The sequence below is a fragment of the Rissa tridactyla genome, chromosome 8, assembly GCF_028500815.1.
Source record: "Rissa tridactyla isolate bRisTri1 chromosome 8, bRisTri1.patW.cur.20221130, whole genome shotgun sequence".
NCBI lineage: Eukaryota > Metazoa > Chordata > Aves > Charadriiformes > Laridae > Rissa > Rissa tridactyla.
Window position 1 is genome coordinate 35,125,779 of NC_071473.1, and position 22,208 is coordinate 35,147,986.

At 36.3% G+C, this 22,208-nt stretch overlaps 1 protein-coding gene across 4 annotated transcripts in view; it reads left to right on the forward strand.

The window, feature by feature from the left end:
• The window catches only part of DPYD (dihydropyrimidine dehydrogenase), a 365,455-nt gene that overhangs the window by 30,940 nt on the left and 312,307 nt on the right, over positions 1-22,208 (forward strand). For all 4 annotated transcript variants that reach the window (XM_054212158.1, XM_054212159.1, XM_054212157.1 and 1 more), the window contains one exon: positions 18,153-18,235. In XM_054212158.1, the coding sequence (XP_054068133.1) occupies positions 18,153-18,235 (83 nt within the window). The remainder of the gene's footprint in view (positions 1-18,152; positions 18,236-22,208) is intronic.

Sequence of the window (22,208 nt, forward strand, 5' to 3'; positions counted from 1 at the left end):
TGCTTTCTGAAACCATTATTTTCTTGCTTTTCTTTGGATTTTCATTTTCTGCATCTTTCTCTAATCTTGATGGTGAAAAATTACACAATTTTTCAGCTGGAATCTAGCTAGCACCAAGTGGAATGAAATAGTTTCTTTGCCTCACACACTGAACTGTCCCACAATGTGCTGTTCCTTCTGCAAGGATTGGATTGTCTTGTGTTCAATTTATGGCCTAAATTCAGACCTTCAATTTGGCTTGATTTTTAAATTTTTATCTTGCCTTTTAAAAAGCTTAATATCTCCTCTTTCCTTGTTTCCCTTATTCTACCAAACATGATGTCAGCAGAAGCCATTAGTATATTCTTCTTTTCCAGCTGCCCAACTCACTGGTGTCCTGGGTGAATCATGAAGCATCTTGATTCAGGTCCTTTTTCAGAGCTAGAAAACAAGCTAGGCATTGTTTTTCAGTAAGTTGTGCACTCACTGGATATTTGTTCTATCTAGAGTACGTTTTTAATTGGCTTATGAAAAGGTGCTATGGAATACTTAGGGAAAAAAAAGATTACTCGAGATTTGTCACATCTACCTCTTATTCATGAGACCATTCATCTCTTAATGACAAGAAGATAAGATTGTTTTAGCTTTGTTTTTTACATGCCCATGTTGGCTTTTTTTATTGCATTGTAATTTTTAAATAAATGTACTCCATTTTCTCTGCTGGGGGCTATAATTGCTATCTTCACTCCCTTTTTTGTAAGAGGAAACATTATGTTTGTCTCTTCTGGCCTTTTGGAACCCCAAGCCCTCAGAGTCTTTGGGTGCAATTGAGAATGGTCTATGGATTGCTTCAGTTAGTTCCTTGATGACTCAGTGATATGTGAACTGCATCTGTCTGATAAAAAAAAAAATATAAAATTCCAAACCTCTTTTTCCATACTCAAACCTGCAATCTCATGTTCTTGCCAAAAGTAATACTTTTAGTAGTAGTTGTGGCTGTACTATGCCATCTTCATAAAGAGGGCAGGGAAGGCTGTGAGTAATTCAGTTCACTCTGCATCATTTATTTGCTCTCTTTTCCAGTACATAACCTGTACGTCTTTTTATTTTCTTCTTAATGCTTATGCAGATAGAACCTTTTTCTTACTATTTTTTCCTCTTCCTTGCTACTTGAAATTTGCTTGGTGCCTTAGCTTTCTGATTTTATTCCTACAGTGCTTGTGCTATTTATTTATACTTAGAAATTGGTATACTTAGGTATGTGTCATAATTTCCCTGCTTGTATGATTTTGATTTTCTTGCCATGAGGGCAAACATGGTATGATCATAACCATCCGTTAAGTGCTTTTTTTCTTTTCTTTTTTCTTTTTTTTTTTCTTTGCTCTGCTCAGGTATAGTTTCACTTTGTGCATTTCTGTCAGGGTTTGCCCTCTCTCCTGCTTTCCTTTACTGATCAGTATCTCTTTCAGGAGACATACCAGCCTGATCCCTGAGTCTGTTGAAATAATATTTCCTGAAGTTCACCGCCCTTCATTCTGTTACCCTCACAAATTTCTGTACTTGGAATTGGTTTTAATGCTATTAGAGAGGTAAGTTGTTGTAAGGCATTTTGACTTTCTACATCCAGCCTGGAAAATCACAAATGCTAATAGTGGTAGGGTGCAGGTATTCTTTGATGTGATAACTGACAAACTTTGTTAGGAACAGTCATTACATCAGAAATGCTAACATAAAATTTCAAATAGAACCAACTCATACTAATTTGGATATCGAGCTGAACGAACTTTAGCCTTGAATGTAGCAAATGGGGGAAGTCATAGAGTAGATAATCATAGAATACAATGTTCATCAAGCTTTTTTTTTTAGTGAATTTAATATAAGTTCTATAGAACTTACAAAACTTATTTTTTTTTATAAGACAAACTCAGAAGTTAAGAAAACTGAGCTAAACAACCCAAAGACTTGAATTTTGAGGAGATTGTTATTAATTCAAATATACAAAAGTGATTTGAAATTTGCATCCCAACTTGTAAAGAAGAGTTTCAGACTGAACTGGAAAACAACTTCAAAAAGAATATTAGGAGTATGAGGATAACCCATAAGGAATTGAAAAAAATGGGATTGATGGGCAAAGCAGGAAGTACAGAGGGAAAAATGAGAACTTTCAAAAGTCAAGTTGAGTCACACCTGGCGAAAGAAATTAAAACAAATAGTAAAAGGTTATTCAGCTATATAAAACAAATAGTAAAAGGTTTTTAAGCTACCTACATTAAAAGAAATAAAAGAACAAGGAAAGCCAGTGTGAAGATAGGATTAAACATCCTAGGTATTGTCTAAAACCTTTGTAAGTTGTTGTCATAGTTTCAGTAAAATGGGAGTAAAACAAGAGATGGGGAGCGGGCAGACAAGTGCAGAAATGGAAATTAACCCAGGAAATTAACAGACCAGAAGGAAAACTTGGAGAGTTTAATCTCTGAAGTCAAAGGGTCAGAAAAATGTCCATAAAAGTATCACAGAAAAATTGACATGTGAAATGACAGGCCTAAAAGTAAAGCAAGCTGTATGCTATGGTACTTGATTAAAGTGCCGATGCAGTTTGTGTGTATTAAAAGATTGAGAATTGATGGGCAACTGTAATTCCGTTCGTCTCACATCAGCAGCATGGAAAACCTTGAAAACCAATTTTGAAGCAAAGATTCATTAAACATATTAAGGTAAATATAAGATGGAATATTGGAGGATATTAGGGATAGAGCATGACACACTGACAAGGTTTTGTTTTTTTTTTTTTTTCCAATTAATAATGAAGTATCACCTGCTTAGATTAGAATAGTAACATGAATAAAGGACTGGCTAGGAAGGAAATGAGAGTTGAGTAGTGCTTAAAAAAGAGCTTCCGGGCTTTGAGCAGAGCTTGTTGAAGGATCAGTCTTCAGATTCATACCATTTAATATTTTCATTAATGAGCCCGACATAAATATTAGGAGCATGTTACAAGAAAGTTGACAGGCACTGTCAATACAGAAGGAACTAGAACATCATAAAGAACTATGTGACACTGAAGTTTAGAATAAAAAAAAAAGACGAGAATAAATTTAACAGTGCAATTAGGATGCTGTATAGCCAAGGGCTGAGGATAAGAATGACTAGGAGGTTACTGGTTGGAATTAAGAGAGAAGGTGATTTGGAAATACCAGCTGATCAGAGGGTGATGGTTCCATCAACTGGATGAGAAAACCTTTATGTCAACTGAATGTGAAGGCAAGAGAGTAATTCTGATCATCCAAGTTGTCACTTCTTCCAGTTTCCTGTAGACTGTATATTCCTGTATATTTTGGATCATAGGTGTCTTGACATAGCATGCTCAGTTATTTGATAGACTTTCTGTGCCGATTGCTACCTGTTAAAACGGGATAGTTATAGTATGTAGAATAAATTGCTTCTAAATCACGTCAGATGCCATAGTGATGAGTGTCATTGAAATGTTTATGGGGAAAAATAGTTCTGCCTTCAAGTAAGGTTTTGAATAGTGTGCAGTAAGTAAGGCTACATGCTAAGCACCAATGCTGAAAGGCTATTGATTAGGTGAGCACTCTGCTCCGTCTTCTGAGTCAGGCAGCACTTCTGTGTAAAATAGCATATGATCATATCATTCAAACCAGTGTTTTGCTGCATATGTGTGAGGGGATCAAATCAAGTTTTGAAATAGCAAAGCTTTTTTAGGCGTTTTTGAATGGATTTACATGCTTGATTTTGCAATGCCTGTGTTTGTTTTATGGTGGCCTGTATCATCTATGTGTTCTGCTGTGTTCTCCAACCAACTCTACGTACCCTTACTTCGGCCTTTAATTTCTATAAACATTACTATGGGAATGAGGTTAATAAACTGGGATCATGTACCTGAATATTAGTTTCTGTCCTTTGTTTACCTATGGGGATCATTTGCGGTTTCTCTTTACTACGTAATGATTTGTAGCTGACAGATGTAGACTGATGCTGTTAAGTATGTTTTTAAGGTATGCGGTCTGATGTGTATTCTTTTCACTTACTACTGATACTCTGCTACGCAGATATCAAATTACTTTGAGGCTGATTTAGCTATATAAAAAATTCCCAGGTAATAACATTGATTTTGATGCCCTTCAGAAAGATACATGCTAACCGAACATTTTCTCATTCTGTAGGGCTTCATCACAGGCTGGTCCTTACCTAAATGATGTAGTTATCTTTTGCTTTAGCATTTCTATTTCTTGATTCCCCTTCCAGGACTCCTGATATGCTTAGTGTTTTAGTCTTTTGGATAAGCATTATTTCCCTCCCAAAACTAAAAAGACTTTTCTTTCTCAGAAGTTGCCATTGGCTGTTGGGAGGAGTCTTTCATTGCTGTGAAATAAAAAAGGACTGTCAGGGAAACTGGCTTAGTATTTGTCCTCTTGAAATTCCATCTAGCTAATGCTGAGTCATCAATACTTTGTAAAGTATAGACTTAATGAGCTTTTGTTTCTAACTTTTGAAGATTTAGCCCAGCAAACTTGTTTTAAAAGAAAAGAGGGAGTGGGGGGGAAGCTTCGCTTTCACTTCTGTCACATCTAAAGTCATTAGAAACAATAGATATTGAAAATCTTTTAAGATTTTATCTATAAACCTTAGGAACAAACCTCACTTCCTGAATAATCCCAATGCATTTTTGACAATGCTTGGACTATTTTTCCTATCCTATACAATCTGGAGGCTACCTACTGTCTTTTCTTTGGTGTAAAGTTGTCAGAAGCAACTTTGCAAGAGTGTAAGAAGTCAATGAATCTCAGCCAGTAACTCATTCCTAGTAACTATTTAAGTGTTGAGTAAATTTAAGACAAATTTTAATTGCATAAGAAATATTACTTACATTCTCTTTCTCAAAGATTGTAACAGTAGTAGTATTAGTGAACACTAATAACACATAAGCTGTGCGTGTTTTACAGAGTACATGAGAGACAAGGGGCAGCGTGCATCAGAGTACATGGCCATTTCCTATACTGGAAGAGTAGTCCTGTTGTTGGTTCTTTCTCTGGAGTTTTTCTTTCTCATTTGTATTTTCCTCTGCATTTATTTGCTAGTGAACGGACAAACAATGCAAGAAGGATCTTGCATATATATTTGTAGCAATAAGTCTGAAAAGCTCTGCTGCCACCAGGGCTCTAGAAAAGCTGTGGAGAGGTACAGGGTGTTGCTAGGCAACACCACATGGCCACAGATAGTATTTTTCTTTTAATTTATTTATTCTTCAGTTTGAGTGTGTCCTGCTTGGAGCCATTTGGGTAGTAGTTAAGCAAGCACATAGAAATCAGAGAGCTGCAGGAGTAGAATAAAGGAATGCAATACAAAAAAATTAAGAAAGGAAAAGCTATGACACATAATGAAACATACCAAGAGAGGTGAAATAATTAGTGAGAACTAGGGGAAAAAAGTAAACAAGTGTGGGAAAACAAAACAGGAGAGGAAAAAACCCAAGTAATGAAGAAGAGAAGAAAAAAAAAAAGGAAAGATAGGGCACTATTGAAGAAAAATGAAAAATTGAAAGCTCAAACACTGTATACACAAGGGAAAGAGGGATACTGCTGCATAAGAATAAGAATTAAAAATCTGAGATAAAAATGGCTTCAAGAAGAAAAAGGAGAAATTTGGTAATCATGTTAAAAGAATAATGTTTTTTTTGTTTCTTTTTGTTTTGCAGCCACCCTGTTCTTTCCTATTGCTCTGTTTGCACATATGCAATAGTAGTAGCGACACTCAGGAGCTGGGGACTGATTCATAAGTAGAATATGTTTTCTGGAGAGGAAAAATACTTTAGAATTTCAATGTCACTTAGAAATATTTAGTGTATATGTTTGAAAATAGCATTTCAAAACCAGATTATTGCATTTTATTGTAAAATGTGGATGATTATACTAAGGGTACCAGGTTAAGCTTTGGTTGCAGGGAGGTAGTGGGTTGTTCATAACTCTCCAAATTAAATACATTAAGCAGGGTCAGGTCTATCCTGTGCAGTGTTCTGGGAACTACAAGCCCTTTACTTGCAATAGTTGGAGCCACTTCTAGACTTGAGAGTAGCATAGCCATGTGAGGGAAATGCTATGACAGAGCCAGTCCTGCTGAGATACCCAATTTATTAGCTCAGGAACTGTGCTACCTAGCCCAGCTGTCTTGAGGAGCACTGTTTCTGGGGCCTGAACTAGACTCTGCCAAAGAGTGCTAAGCCTAGCTTATACAAGGAGCCTTACATGACATTTCTCTTCTGGTGAATCTTGGCCTCGTATGTCCCTGCTTGCTTGGGAATTGCTGGAAGGTGCTTGCCTAGTGCTTCGGGACGTGGTTGTATTGCTCACCTCAGCTTGAATATAGCAATTTTTAAGAGACTGACAAGAAGGGGAATACAACAAGCCAGAAGGTTTTGGCAGAAGAAAGCTATTCAGGTTGAGGCAGGAAGGCTTCCAACGGAGTAAAAAAAACCTTACAAAGAAGACAGTAAATGGGGGACAGAACTAGAAGAGTGCGTAGTACCACATGGAGGTATTGGGTTGTTAGATGCCCTTCTCTCTAAGGTCTCTGTGGAACTGAGACCTGAGGCTATATATTTATCCTGGATGTTGTTCTCAAGCTGCAGGTGAATAAACAGTGTTACAGCAGCATTCTCCTAATGCTCTTTCTAATGTTCACTGTGAAAAGAACTTTTGAATGCCTCACTGACAAATGTAGGTACACATAAACCCTGTTCATTTCTGTGTATAGGAAAGTTCTTGTTCATGTCATTTCTAACAGAAAAAAACCCTGATACCTTTTATTCTCTTAAATTTGTATCGGGAGATTCTCAAGCTTACTAAAGATGTATGGTATCTTATTCAAAGAAAATTGCACTTATTTGAGCTATTTACCCTTAGTTTTGATTATGGCTGTGTGTCTGTAACTAGATGACACAACAGATGGTGATAACTTTGTAAGGTCTGCAACTATTGTAATAGCCCCATATCTCTGATTTTTTGAGAGGGAAAAAATATTTTACAGTAACAGTGTTTGTACTGTCCCTACTTTGTTGCTCCCTCCCCACCCCAAGACTTGAATTTCCACCTCTTTAGCAATGAGTGTAGGCTTTCATTTTGACTAACTTGACCTGATGCATGATATTTAAAGATATGTAGTTTTGTGACTGTTAAACAGTATTGGCTCCCAGTGAACCGATTTAGTGGTTCTTTGTGCATTCTTATACATGCTTGCCAGTTTCACATTGGTTTTTCTTGGTGCGCTTCCATTTGTTTCTCCTCACTTTGTATATATTACAGAGTCTGAGGTTACTGTCTTACTGTATGTGGACCCTATAGTGTTACAGTAAGGTTTTAGATACCAGTCAGTGACGAGCATAGTAAAGAATGCATATAAATATAGTAGTCTTTTCACTATTTTTTTCTTTATGGTATTTTGAAAAAAAAAAAAAAAGAAAAAGCAGCATGTTTCCTCTGACTTAGCTATTTTAGATGGCAATTAATATAAAATATATTAACATGCTTGGCTTTCATGAACATCTCAGGATAAGGACATGTCTTTTGAATCTCAAAGAAAATGGAAATAGAGGAGAAACTGCAGCCTAGTTTTTTTTCCAGAGATGTGAATTGTCAGCTCACTCACATGTCTTCTCATGACGTGTCCTGCTATATCTACAGTTACTTCAGAGTCAACATGTAGTTTAAAATGTAAGAGCTGAGGTAACCGTGTTTGCGTATGGTGCTCATAGTTTATGAATGAGCTTCAGATGATTTTAAGTCAAATCATAGTGATGGAAAATCTGATACAAAGTGCTAGCATGTAATACAACTGCACCAGGCTCTTGATACAAGGATTGTGCTGTACTGGCTACAGCCTTTTTCCTAATTCTTATTCTTTTGACTCGGGTGGATGGTTCTCAAGCAAACTTAATATTTCCAGTTATTCCTCTGGGAGAACCTAGTCTCAATTTCGTATTTGTCTTTGCCTGTGGTAAGTACCCTCGAGTGTCACATGAGGAAATTTGTTTCCTTGCTATCTAAGTCATCTTTTATGCTGTGATACTGGTTTTCATATAACACAGTAATCCAGAATAGAAGCGCATATACTCTTTTATTGTTAATTCACCTAGTTAGAGGATGGTTTAGATGTGCTTTCAATTGATGCCAGAGAGCTGGAGGATTGCAAGGCCGCTGCCCCAGACATGCCTGAGAGAACTGCAGTGCCTGAACTAGCAAATGGAGTAGCAGACTTTGACACAAAACTGCTCCTCTGACATCCACATGGCCACATCGGTCATTTTCTTCAGGGCTTCTGCCTTCTTCTGGTGGCTGACCAGAATTTCCTTGGTAATTCACCTAGTCAGAGGATGGGGGTCTTAAGAATATTTTTTTTGTGGAATTGTTTGTTTTTTGCAAAGAAAATTTGGAGGAGGGATGCTTCTTTGTGAGGACTTGACCAGTAAGGATAGTGACATATAACCACATATGGTTATGGCAAGAAGTATCATCAGTCACAGGCACTGAAGTATTTTTCATGCAGAGCTGTCACTGTTTTCTTCTACTAAGCTAAGCAGAGGATGGGATGTCTTCCCACTCCTCCCACAGGACAGAAACATTGGGTTGCTTGGAGCCCTGGAGTCATAGATCCTACAGTGTTTGCTGTATGTGAGTACAGAGGTACTTGGTTACCTCCCTTAGCACTGTCACCAGTTCCTTGGCTCTTGGCCTTGTACATAGTATCTTTTCAGGCTCTTTCCAGGTGACTTAAGTCTTTTAGATGTTGGAGAGAATTAGGAGTACACAATTTAGTAAGTAGTGCATGGATGTGTTTCTATAACTGTCAATAGAAAGACATGATCTGTAAGATTAGGAGAGAAAGACCTTGGTAGGACCTTGCTGTTGTGGTTTAACCCCAGCTGGCAACTAAGCACCACACAGCTGCTCACCCACTCCCCCCACCCAGTGGGGTGGAGGAGAGAATTGGAAGGGTAAAAGTGAGAAAACTTGTGGGTTGAGATAAAGACAATTTAATAGGTAAAGGAAAAGCTGTACACGCAAGCAAAGGGAAACAAGGACTTCATTCACTACTGCCTATCGGTAGGCAGATGTTCAGCCATCTCCAGGAAAGCAGGGCTCCATCACACATAATGGTTACCTGGGAAGACAAAATGCCATAACTCTGAATGTCCCTCCTTTTTTCTTCTTCCCCAGCTTTTTATTGCTGAGCATGATGTCATATGGTATGGAATAGCCCTTTGGTCAGTTGGGATCAGCTGTCCTGGCTGTGTCCCCTCCCACCTTCTTGTGCACCCCCAGCCTACTCACTGGTGGGGTGGTGTGAGGAACAGGAAAGGCCTTGATTCTGTGTAAGCACTGCTTAGGAGTAATGAAGAGACACCAATATTATCACCACTGTTTTCAGCACAAACGCAAAATGTAGCACCATGCTAGCTACTATGAAGACAAATAACTCTGTCCCAGCCAAAACCAGCACACTTGCCTCGTCAGTTCTCATAGTTGTTTGTGAAAGAAGCTTATGCAAAATCATGAGAAATAGCTTAGGCAGATTAGCTCCTGCAGAACTGGTTGGGAAAATTGTGTCCTGTTGTGTTATTTTTTTTAATACTGAGGGAACTACAGGGAGCTGTAGTGGATGGTGAACACGGAACCATGAAAGAAAATGTTTTATTGTGGCAGTTCTAAAAAATACTGTTGTTGGAAAATAAAATGTGCCTTGTAAGCTCATCCTGAGCTGAAGAAGCAATCCTGCTACGTGGAATTTGCTTTTATTCCTTTACATAGGGCTGTGAATGCATTGTTTCAGGGTGATGTTTAAGTGTTTTATTGTAACTTTAATTTTTGAAAAGCTGTTATATTTAGTAATTCTTTAGCTATGCATGAAAAATAAGAGGGATCCTGTAAGTTGGTAGTCTCAAATATCTGGGGTTAATTCCTTAAATTCTTGGTCATTTGGCTTCTAAAAAAGTAAGGATTTGGGGTATGTACTTTTTCTTGTGCTCTTTCTTGAATGTCAAGAACATAATCTGTTCCTTAGGAGTACAGTTCTACCTGCATTTTAGAGATTCTTCCTTTTTTCCAGGTTATGAGCTCTGTAAATGTTAATTCTCAATATGAGTCTGTTCTTTAACTACATACTCTCATTTTATTTAACCTCAATGAGTCAGGGGAGTATTTACCTAAGCAGAGTAAAGAATCCCAAGGGAAAAGCAAGCTAGATTGAGGTATGGGAAAGTACCGAGAAGGGAGGGAGTACAGTATTTGGGATATTTTTTTCTTACTAATCTTTACTTAGTTATATTTTCACTTTCAAGTGAAAATAGCATATTTAGAAATTCTGTGTAGAGCCTGTGTCTCTTTACTTAGACTTCGTGCCCTTAAAGAATTAAATTTTAAATTTATGCTGTGAGTACTGGAAAATCAGAGGAGTTAACCATCAAGAATGGGTCCCAGACAGAATCTTAAACTTCTCTGAAGGCTGTCATGTAGTGCTCAGGCTGTCCAATAGAAAAAAGGCAGGACTACAGCCGTGTTAAAAAAGAAATAGTATCTAGAGGAAGCTTTCATACTCTAAGATGTGTATTGTTCCTGCTACTGAGCCCTATCCCATACAGGGAAATAGTCTTAAAAGCATCCCTTCAGATGCAGAGGTACCAGTAGCTTGTTGCCAAGTCTTCCCGTTTATCTGCTGATCAAATTTAACATTTGTTCTAGGGTGAGAAGGAAAAAAGTGGGAGAGGCAAAGGTTTTCCTTCCTTTTTGTTCTTTAAGTTTTCTCTGTATTCTAAAGCTGAGTCACAAGGGGAGGAGCATTATAAAATGTCCTGTCTAGTGGCATCACCTGCATTCTCTGCTCCTTTATTATTTCCAGCTGTGCCTCTGCTGTCTTGCATATCTTTTCTAACTTTTTATGCTTTTCTTTTGAGTTCTTTGCTCTACTATTCTTTGTGTTGCATACTTGGTCCTTTCAGAATGTCTTTTCTCATCTTCCCTGTATCACTACTATCTGATGTGTTATCCATTGCCAAAACACGCGGTGTCTGCATCTGCTCTGACAACAGCAGGTTGAATGCAAGCAAGATACCATACCCTTATGTGAACATGAAGGCTGTTATAAATTTGCCACTTGAAATTTGTTCGTGAAGCAGCATGAAAAGGAAGTTAGCAGAATGCCATCTCAGACTGGAAGATCTTTCACAGTCCCGGTAAAATTGCAAACTAAAGTGTTATGTATGTTTAACAAGTAATTAACTTTTATATAATCACCTGTCTTTAAAGATTGTGTACCATATTTTAAACTTTAAAAAAATCCTTGAACTCTAAAAAATCCAAAATTGTCTGCTTCCACTTCAGAATTCCCAGTTACCTTGACAGTATTTCTGGTAATTAATAACCAAAACCACACCTGCAGTTTCAGAAAATATCTCATGCACTGGAGTTCCCTGGTATCAGTCCAGTTTAAGGAATATATTCCTGTTTGTGGAGAAAATGTGATACTTGTGTTTGAGTTTGCATGTGCGCTATGTTTAGTCCCTTAAAAATAATATTCCTCTAAAAAAACCTGAGAAAAATTAACATGGTTATGCTAATTAGGCATTGATTACAACCACTCACAATTCTATTTAATATTTTCTCTATTGATTTTTATTTGATTACTAACACTTAGAACTGTTTTTCTGTTGGAAGTCTGCTATTTTTGATGTATCAACATCTATATTTTTCAGAGTGCCTGTCTGGCCAATGTGGCTGTATCCCATAATGAAAAAATTGTTACAACAAATGATCATGTATTATGAATGACATGCTGTCAAATGTTATGTAAATACCTGAGGGCTCAATATACTTTCTGCAGATATTAGGAATATGTACATATTAAAAAAAAATACCTATTTTCCTTTGTGAACAGCTGGTCAAGTATCAGTTTTAAGCTGCTTTCCCCCCTGTTAGGAATAAGAACCCCTTGAGAATGACTTACAGCAAATAAGAAGGAGGAATTCAGTAGGTAGATATTGTGTAGATTGTAATATCTGACAGTTAGGATGAAACAATCCTTTTACTTGTTTAGTTTTTAAAAACCCTTTGGCAAATGGCATTGATTTTGTTTAGTTGCTCAATATGAAGATAGTTTAAGGGGGCTTCCTGCATGGAGTACAGCTATTGGCTACTGAATATTTTTAATGAAATGTAGCACCAACATTAGAATAAATGCAATATATGCAAGTCGTTTTACCCTATAGCAGATGGGTGCTTAAGTCTGTGTGAGAAGATCAATAGAACCATTTAGCTTTTTGTGTTGTTTCGGTGTAGAAAGACAGTCTGTTCCGAATCAAGAGAGAAGCCTGCTGAGAATATTTAGGTTTCATTGGAATAAAGCACAGTGTTATATAAGTTCGCATCAGAAGTAGTAGATGTGCTATTCCAAATTCATAACAATTGTCTATTAGTCTGTTTTTAATAATTTTTCTTTGGCATGTAATCCTGTTTAATTAGATTCTACTCTCTCTGTTGTTTCAAGATTCCATAAACTGGAGTCTTATATACCAGCTGCTAAAGCAGGAGTTACTGTCTAAATGATATTCACAATGAGTATTTGGAAGGTTTACAATTATACCCTTGCTAATAAATTGTGCTATTTTCCCCAACAGTTTTAAGTACTAATCTTCAGAAGGCATTTTAAAATTAGCTAAAATTCTGTCAAGAGATTTACAAAAATTGTTAGCATGAAGATAATTATGTCACAGTCCTTGGACTCCATCTCTGATTGTGTGCATAAATCAGAAAATGTCAGCTGTGTTTTCCCTTAATAATTATCCTTGCAGCAATATATTACAATTTAGATTACTATTATAATGTTGCTTTAGGTTTATAAAACACAAGTTCGTTATTTCTAAAGTTTTCTGCTGATGAAATAATTCACACTTCCAGAATAACAAGTGATTATTGCTGTTAACATTTTTTGTATCAATAAGATCAATATAGAAATAAGCATCCTACACTTTTTATACAGTCCCCCGAAGAAGTTAGCTTTTTTATTACAACTTTGTTAAAGGAGATCACTTCTACAGTATGGACAACATTTTCAAAAGAGCTAGCTAATATGGTAAGCCTTGGGGCATGTGTGGGACTTGACTTCTTAAGGAATTTTTGGACCAAAATTTTAGAATTTTCTTGCTGAATTTGTACAGGGCGTAGGCCTGTAGGACAGTAGATTCTGTAGGTCCCCAACAGTTATGGCAATCTGTCATTGGAGCCTACCTCCTTAAAAGCAGCTAATTGAAATATCAGAGGGACCTATTACATCCTTCAGAACTTGGACCAAGTTGTCTCATTTTAAGCACTCAGAAATCTAGGTACAAATATATTTAGTATGCACACTTTAAAATTTGACTGCATAAACATTAGAAAATTAAGACACAACATACTGTGTAGGAGCATTTTTCATGGTTTATAAAGGAGGAATCACGAGAAAAATGGATTTATTTTAGCATTAGCAGCAATAGTAAATAAAAACCGAACAGGTGAGAGCTGTTCCATCTTTCAAATGCTGTACGTTCCTTATCTTTAATACACAGAGAACATTTGACAGCAAAAATGTGAGATTTACTTTCACAAATGTTTGGAAAAAACTTAAGCTTTCTAATAAAATTTTTTTAAAACGATGTGGAAGCAATGAATTCCAACAATTCAGCAATCCCGCTTACCTAAAAACTTCTTTCATGGAAGAGAGACAGTATTTTAAGTAAGGCTTTTGATTTGGCAGTGTATTGACTAGGATAAGAGAGCTACTCAACTTCGGTGATGCAGGTTGCCTTAGAATAGGTCTTAACGCTGTTGTCAGATCAAAAGACTTTATTTCTCAACTATCTCAAAATGTGTGTAAGACATTATCTGTAATAATGTCTTATGACACTTTTGAATGTCTTATGTGAAGTATTTTGGGATAGAGTTAAAGTAGCAGGATGTGGCTTAGTGTGATCCCACTCCCGTTTGACTGGATGAAAGATTTAAGGTTGATTTCAATGGAAGTGGGGTCACTTCTTTTATCAGTACTGTATCGCAGAATGGGCAAGTTTGAGTTATGGTCTTCTCAAAATTCTGTCTCTTAGGCCTGTCACGGCAGAGCAGGCAATAGACACCTGGTGGTGACACCGGGCAATAGACTGCTCTCGGATTCTGAGCTACTTCAGCAAAGTTTTGCATTTGACCCAAGAGGCCAAATTAAAAATTGCTTTTCAAATGACAAAGTCAAGCAAAGAGGGCTTTTCCATCTAAGACAAAAACATATACAAGAAAGCTAAGCTGATGAATGTTTAGAGATGTGTTTTAACAAGTACAACTTCACTTTTGCCAGAATCCTAGGTTTTTGTTTAGAACTAGAGTGATTCTTTATTTATATTCTCCAGTTACGTGAGGTAGCTTTTTACTTCAGCCAGTGTCAAAGAGTAAGACCATTTTGGACTTGGTAGCTGCTGACTTTCCCCAGACTGTTAGAATATTATTATAAAGTTTATATCATGATATTATTAATATTATCACTTACCCTCACTGAAAATACAGAATTACGAGCACGTAGTCCTTGCTCCCAAAGCTTGCAGTTTATTTTATTAACAAGAATAAATTGCAGTAGGAAAAACAAAAGTCATATTTTTGTGGCTATGGAAGGAAAATCTTTTCAGTTTGTTTATTAATCTTTCTTCTTCCTTATCTTCATACATTCATCATTCATCTCGTTCATTTCTGATTAGATGTTCCACCAGTATGCTGTGTGTGATGCCACAGATATTTGTGGATATCCAGTCTACATCTCCCTTTTTAACTAGTTGTCATGTAGTTTTAGTTAAGATCTCATATGATAAATAAGCCATTTATTTATATAGAAAATCTCTTCTCCACTCTCTTCCTTTTTGGTTAATTTAAAAACCTCAAAGTATTTATGCTGGAATCCTTTAAGAAGCAGTATTTAGACTTTTGTGGCTTTTTGACATGCAATGGTAGCTTGACTTAAGACGACCATGTCCCTAATCGCATCTCTGTACTTATTTTTCCTCCTGAACTTTTTAAAGGTGATATTTAGTTTAGTGTCATATAGCACTATAGATCTACCAACAGCAATAGCATATAGAGTACTATATAACTATGGAATCATTGAGTAAGACTTCTAGACTTTATCTATACCCACAGAAAATCACTTGGCAGTAAGCCACCAAAACCAATTTTTTTCATTGCTTGTGTTTTGATTTTTTTTTTACTTTAGCTGCTGTTCAAAATGAAACACCTGGGAGTTTAATTGCTCATTATACTTAAATCTGTGAAGTAGTATGGGCCGAAACATACTGCCCTGTGCAAGATGTTTATAGATATTAATCTGTTTGGTAGCATGGTTTAATAGAATAATAGAATGAGCTTAATTTTTTCTGCTGATTTAATACTTAAGAACGTAAAACTTGCCCTGGTCATGGTCTACCGTAGTTTCATCATCTCCCAGACATATTCTTCAGAGTATTCTCATGCTCACAAATATAGTGTGTGAGCTGATACTTGGACCCACGAAGAAGTGACACCTATACACCTGTAGATACTGTATTTGGTATTTCAGACACCCTGTTCTCTTTTCTCTGAGAAGATCCAACATACTGTTTTGGGTGATTGCAGCTGTAACTGGAAAGCAGTGAGTATTATCAATATGTGCTCACTCTCCTGTTCAGTATGTATGCAGTAACTGATGACATAGTACTGTGAGGTCATCTTCCTTCAGGAGTTTGCATCTGGCTCAGTTTTTAGTTTATTTGTTCCTAACGGTGAAGTTATTTTCTCTCTAACTGCTGTATCTTGGATGAGAGCTATTTGGCTGAAAGTAGCTGAGAAAGAAATTATCCAGAAGCAATTGTCAGAAATGGTTAGAAGTAAGTTCATCTTCTTGCCAAATGAATTGGTACCACATCTATTATTTGAGTTTATATTTTTTTTTCAGTGTTTGGTTGTTTAGGGTTATTTATTAATTTTTGCATTGGGTTTATAGTTGAGATGGAGTATTTTTGTGTGTAAGGCTACATGATCACATCATTTTCTTTAGATATGGGCCATCTTTGTTGTCCTTCAGCTGATTAATGCAGTATGGTCTATACAGACAAAGAAGAAATACCAGCTGAACCTACTCTTTTCAGCATTTTCCATGTGGAGACCATCAATTATTTTAGCTTGTATGATGTAGAGAAGATTTAGTTGTGTTTGATAAAAATCTTGTGTGCTTTGAATCCTCTGCCATTTCTACATGCTTCATACCACAAGGTCAAGAGAAATGAACTGCGTGATGCTCAGATTTTCTGAGCCTGTCCCGAGATGCTGGTGGCACAGGATTGTTAAAACATGGGCTTTCCTCTTTTTGCACTTGGAGCAATATTCCAAATGGTGTTTCCTTTGGTCTGTTTTCCTGGAGGATGGGAGGTTTGATTTTGCTTGCACAGATAGTTTCAGTTTAGTACTGATGAATCGGGAATTCTTTGTTAATTAGTATTGTCAATTTGGATTTCTTTTGTGTATTTTAAATGACTGACCTGCATGTATGTGCTTGGAGCTGAAGGTCAATGTACGCTGATCGAAATAATGGAATACTTCGTCGTAGAGCTTCCCTGTCTTTCTCGCTTAATCCCTTTGAGTTTTTGAGTAGGATTTTGCCATACAAAGGACAGCTGATTGTAATATAAACAAAGAAAAAATATCAGATTAGCTATGGGATAAGGTTACTACTTATACTTGAGACATGCATCATTTTTTGTAAGGGAGGGAAAATGTTGCAAAAGTTCCAAATGTAGCTTTGTTCATTTCTACGGCTCTGAAGTGTATTGTTAAAGCATTAAAACTTTGTATTAAAAAGTCTATATCTTATTTAAAAATAATGATAGTTTAAATGTTAATTGGACAAGCTAAAATATCTTTTTAGGTCATTTACAAAGATCTAATTTCCTTTCCAGTAATGCTTTTACAGACTCAAATTGAATGTAATTATAAAAATAAAGAATCAATGCACAAAAGAAATAACAATAGGTAACTTTTATTGTCTTTATTATAACTATCTTTAAGATATGGACTTGAAAATTAATTCACGTATTAAAAACTGTGAAAGCAATATGACCAAATAATAGTGCACATATTTTTCTTTAAAGCTACTGCATAAAGAGCCTGACAATCGTGCCTTCAAGGGTGTTAGCAATATTAACTGTTACGCTTGCAACTTGTTTCTTTTACACACCCATATGGGAAAATTATGCCTCCCAGAGGTAAGTTTTGGTATTGGAGAAAGGTGCTGCAGAGAACAGGGGAAACCTAAAAGCCTTCTGTATTGACGGAGCCTCAAGAGGATATAAAAATCTTATGGATGATGCAGATGATCAGAGAATTCTTGATTGCTGGTATTTCACACTTGCTTTGCACAGAAACAAATTTCTCTTCTCCTCAGCATCTTCTGAATCAATTTTACTGCCTTTATGGGAGCAGAAGAAAAGGATCAGCACTCTGGAGTAATGGAACCAGTTGCACATTAATAAAAATTAACAGAATATAGCAGTTTTATTTCATTTATTGTCACAAAATTTTCGGCTTCATGTTATGTTTAGAAATACTGGAAAAAACATTAAGTGATTGACGTGTCTATAAACAATACATCTTTTCAGTTTCTGTTATGTTTAAAAAATTAAATATTACTTAAAAATGATTGGTTTGTTCTACAAACACTGCCTGTTTCATTGGGACAGAATTTATAACTTTTGTTATAATTCTAAAATGCATATTTAGGTTTCTGTTCTTGTCTGTGTGTATACAGTAGCTTTGTAGCCTCGCATACTGGTAAGGGAAAATAATAATTTTTTTTTTTTCAAAGAAGAAAAAAGTAAAAATTCTATACATTTCATTATGGAACATTTATAAGTTGATTTCCATGACAACCATATAATAAGATTCATGTTTACTTTGTTTCTGAGTTCTCAATGTCTTTTTAATGACTCCTCTGTAATTAAAACAGAATGCATAATTTGAGGTTACATAATATAAATCAGTTTTGTTTGCAGGATGTTGAATAATGTTAATACATGTACAATATACTGTTTAAGAGCCTTACATGGATTCGTCCGTTTGTTACAGAACTGTGAGAAACTGGAAAATAATTTTGATGACATCAAGCACACGACTCTTAGTGAGCGAGGAGCACTTCGAGAAGCAATGAGGTAAGTCTGGGTCACCATAGCAACAGTCACAGATGTGGTAAAGAAAGAGTCATTCTTCATTATTGGGGGAACAAATGAGTTCATTGCCACCATTCAGCTCTATTCTCTAAGGTATTAATTTGTCAGTGGAGAGGCTTCCCTTGAGGCTGTACTTTGGTTTTGAAGCTGCATAAATGTTAAGCCTGACTGCACAGTAAAAAACGTAAATGTTTAATTTGTTATTTAAAATGCTTAAGGGGTGCCTTGCTTTATATTTATACTAAACTGTGAGTGAATGAAAATATTGTTCATCTAAATTCTGTAAGTGTTAAAGCAATTGTACAATGTGTTTGAACAAACCTGTGTTTGCTTTTAAATTGGATTTGATTTTTATGTATGTAGTTCCTATGTACTCTGATTTTATCACCAGATTTACATGATTTTAGTTTTGCTAGTGGAACATTAAAATCTATCTGGTCCTTCATATATTGTAGACATGTATATTTTCCTCATACCATTGCACTTAATACTTATTAGGGGAGGTCAAAATTAGTCAGTACGTGTATCTTCTGTCACCCTTACTTGCACTGTCGAGTATCTGGGTACAGGACTCTGAAGAAACTTGGCAGCTGTAGTACATGGCAAAGGGAATGGTTACTATGCTGAAAGGTGGTGGAATCAAAGACAGATTTTTCTACAGTAACTCACTGAATCATCAGGAAGATGTTAATTATAGTATTACCCGTGGATCAGAAAATAATAGTAACCTGTACTTTTAAAGGTTTTGCAAGTTTGGTGGTAAAATGTAATGATGCAAACGTAGTGATATCGGAGTAACATCTTAGGCTTTCACTACCGCAGTAAAAAGTAAAAACAAGAACAAAAGTATTGAGAATCTTCTTGAAAAACTAATTACACCCATTTGCTTTGATTGTGTTCACAATCCCTTTAAATTTATGGATGTGTGTGAATGACTTTATTTGCATGAGTCTGACTTGATGTTCATGCAGCTTTTGTCTCACGTACACTGCTATGAATAAGTGTTTGTAAAGGTCTTCTGACTTGAAATGCAACCTGCCTCTTTTGAAGCCTTTCTTATTACCTCCAAGTTATATTCTTTCCTTTCTGAACTTTTCAATTACTAGTGCTGCAAATAACTGTAAAAATAACGGCACTCACCTTTCTAATTGTGATTTCTTGCTTTTTGCTTGTTTTGCTTCATACGTTTAGTATTTTCTCCCTGTGTGGTTGGACATCTGTGTATGTAAATCTTTCCTGTAGTGCCAGTAAAGGGAAAGTGATTTAAAATAAAGATTTGGGGAACTTTTGGCATATGAAGCTACGTTTAGTATTTTCAACAAATTGGATTTCAAGTTGCTGCTCTCCTGTAACAGTGTTCCATGCGTAGGTTTGTGGTGTTTTGCGATACATGACTCAGCAGAGTTAATCTTTTAAAAACTTGGGAGCTGACAGCTCTTTGGTGATAAACATTCCCTAGCAAAGGGAGCTTTGGCATTTCAAAGGTCATGTTTCTGTTACAAGGACTGTGTAGAAGATTCTCATGATTCTAGGCTGTGCATACAATAAAAAGCACTTTACTATCTCATAAATTTGTATCCTGGCTATTTCTGCTAGTGTACAAGCCATTCTGAGAAATAGTCACCGATTGTGGTGTGACAGATATTGTGCAGTGTTGGAACTCTCTTAATTGCAGTCAATATTATATGGTTGATTTTTTTTCTTAGTTGTTTTTATGGAGGTAAAGAAAATACCTAGCGTACTTAATTAAGACTGTAGTATGTTTTTGTAATGTACTTCAGTAACACAGAAAAAGTGCAAAATGCTAATTTAGAGAGGTGTTTGCATATAGGTGTACATATTTTTCTAAATGCGTGTAAAAGACACTTGTTATTTTAGGCTGTACAGTTCTTTCAACTGCTACGTAGTCACCCCATATCCTCGGTGGCTGCATTTTTCTATTTGGATCCCAAGATTATCTGTAGCATATGTCATTCAAATGGTACATTTTGGCAGATTAAAGTTCCCTTTGCTTTCCCATAACTATAGTGGACATTGGACCAGGGGTGTGGGAGGACACAGATTTGCTGGCCTTGGTATTGTGAGCAACCTGCCTCCTTTTGGTAAAGGGAGCACGTGGAGAGGGTTACACGTTGAACAAAGGCGCTAAAATCATGTGGGCATGAAAACAACAACAACAAAAAAATCCTAGTTGGATAGCTAAGCGGATATATGTGGATCTCAGATGAGCCTTAAGTCGAGTGGGCAGTCTGCCCAAATCCTCTCTGATTTCCCAGAGTGGTACTACTGGTCTGCCAGATGAGAGATACAATGAACATTTTCCCCCAGTGCTCCTGTTTGGAATGAGACCTTCCATTTTAACTTTCTCTTTGAGAAAAATGGTCAATTTAATATGGATTTCAGTACATTTCTAGTCTATGAATATCACTGTGCTCTGCATAAACAAACACTAATATCCAAAGAGGGTCTTGTTCTTTTTCCAGCTCTTCAGAAACTGAATGGTATTCAAATTAAGGATTACATGAAAATCATCTTTCTTATTTATGTATATAGATGTATGCAAAAAAAACCAACTTTCTGAAGGGTTTTGAAATGATCATAAAGCATATGAGCTTTCTCTAGTTCTACTTTACATATTATTTTAGAGCTTGAATGAGATAATGAGCTGATAGTAGTTTGCCATTACTCAGTATATAAAGAGTAGTATTGTAAGAATTTCGTTTACTTCTGATTGCTCATAAAATCATAAAGCATTCAATTCAGTTAATGTTTTGCTTATTTTCTTAATGTGCTCCAAATGGTTTATTTATTATTATATTTTAATATAACTGCAAAGCTTAAGTAAACAATAAGAATACATTAGTTTTTTGAATTAGGGTTTATAAATGGGCAGACTATTCCTTTACATACCTTGAATGTGCATATGATAATTTAATTGGGTATTTTATGTAGTAAGTTGGCAGAAAAATAGCATAGATATATACCTATAATGTCAGGTTGCATAAGCAAAAGCATTAAGCTTTTGTTAAACAGGGCTCAATTTGTTCATAATATATAATCACTGTAAAAAAATTTGGATCCTGATTCTCAGTAAAGCTTCACATAGAAATTTAAAGGAGATTTTAGACTGGTTTGGCTTCTACGAGGAGATGAGTATTTGAGGAGGAGGAAGTGGCATAGCTAAGCCTATGCTGACCCTAGGAGTCTTTTCATAGGTGGCAAAACCAGAATGTGGACTGCTGCAGTAACAATTCCTCTGGGAAAGTAGGGTAAAGTAGCTTTGAGGAGTCTTAAAAATAAAAAAAACCACAATGCAAATCCCCCCAAACTATAAAGCACCTTTTAGTAGATGTGTGGAAAAAATCCAAACCCAATTATTATCAATTTAGAAAAAGATAAGGTTTAGGGAGTTAACGGATTTAACAAGGTGAAGGACAAATTTTAGAAAGCAACAGACATCAGCTGGCGGGAGGGGAATTAAACTTCATGAGGTTTCTGTAGGCCCATTTCTCCAGCCTGTTGAGGTCCCTCTGAACAGCAGCAGTACCCTTTGGAGTATCAGCCATTCCAGACTGAACACTATACTAGGCTTTAGGCCTATGTCTAGTGTGGATTTGTGAACCCTGGTGTCAGACAAATGAAGCCATAATGTTTAACCTCTGAATGTGATGTTGCAAATGTTTACTTGTCAGCTGAGTTGGTAAGCCATGGTGGTGGCTTGTGGCAGTGAGCAATCAGTTAGTAAGACCGGTGAGATGTTAAACACAGGAATGGGTCCTACTTGTAGGTGAATATGTGTACGGTCTATCTTGTGAAGATTGATTGAGTTAGTATGCGTGAAAGCTTTGCAAGTGAAAATTAAAGCAGACTATTTCTGTATAGACTTCTTGTAATAAAGGAAGATTTAAACATATTTCTTCGTACTTCAAAGTGGGGAAGGAGAGAGAAAGTTTGC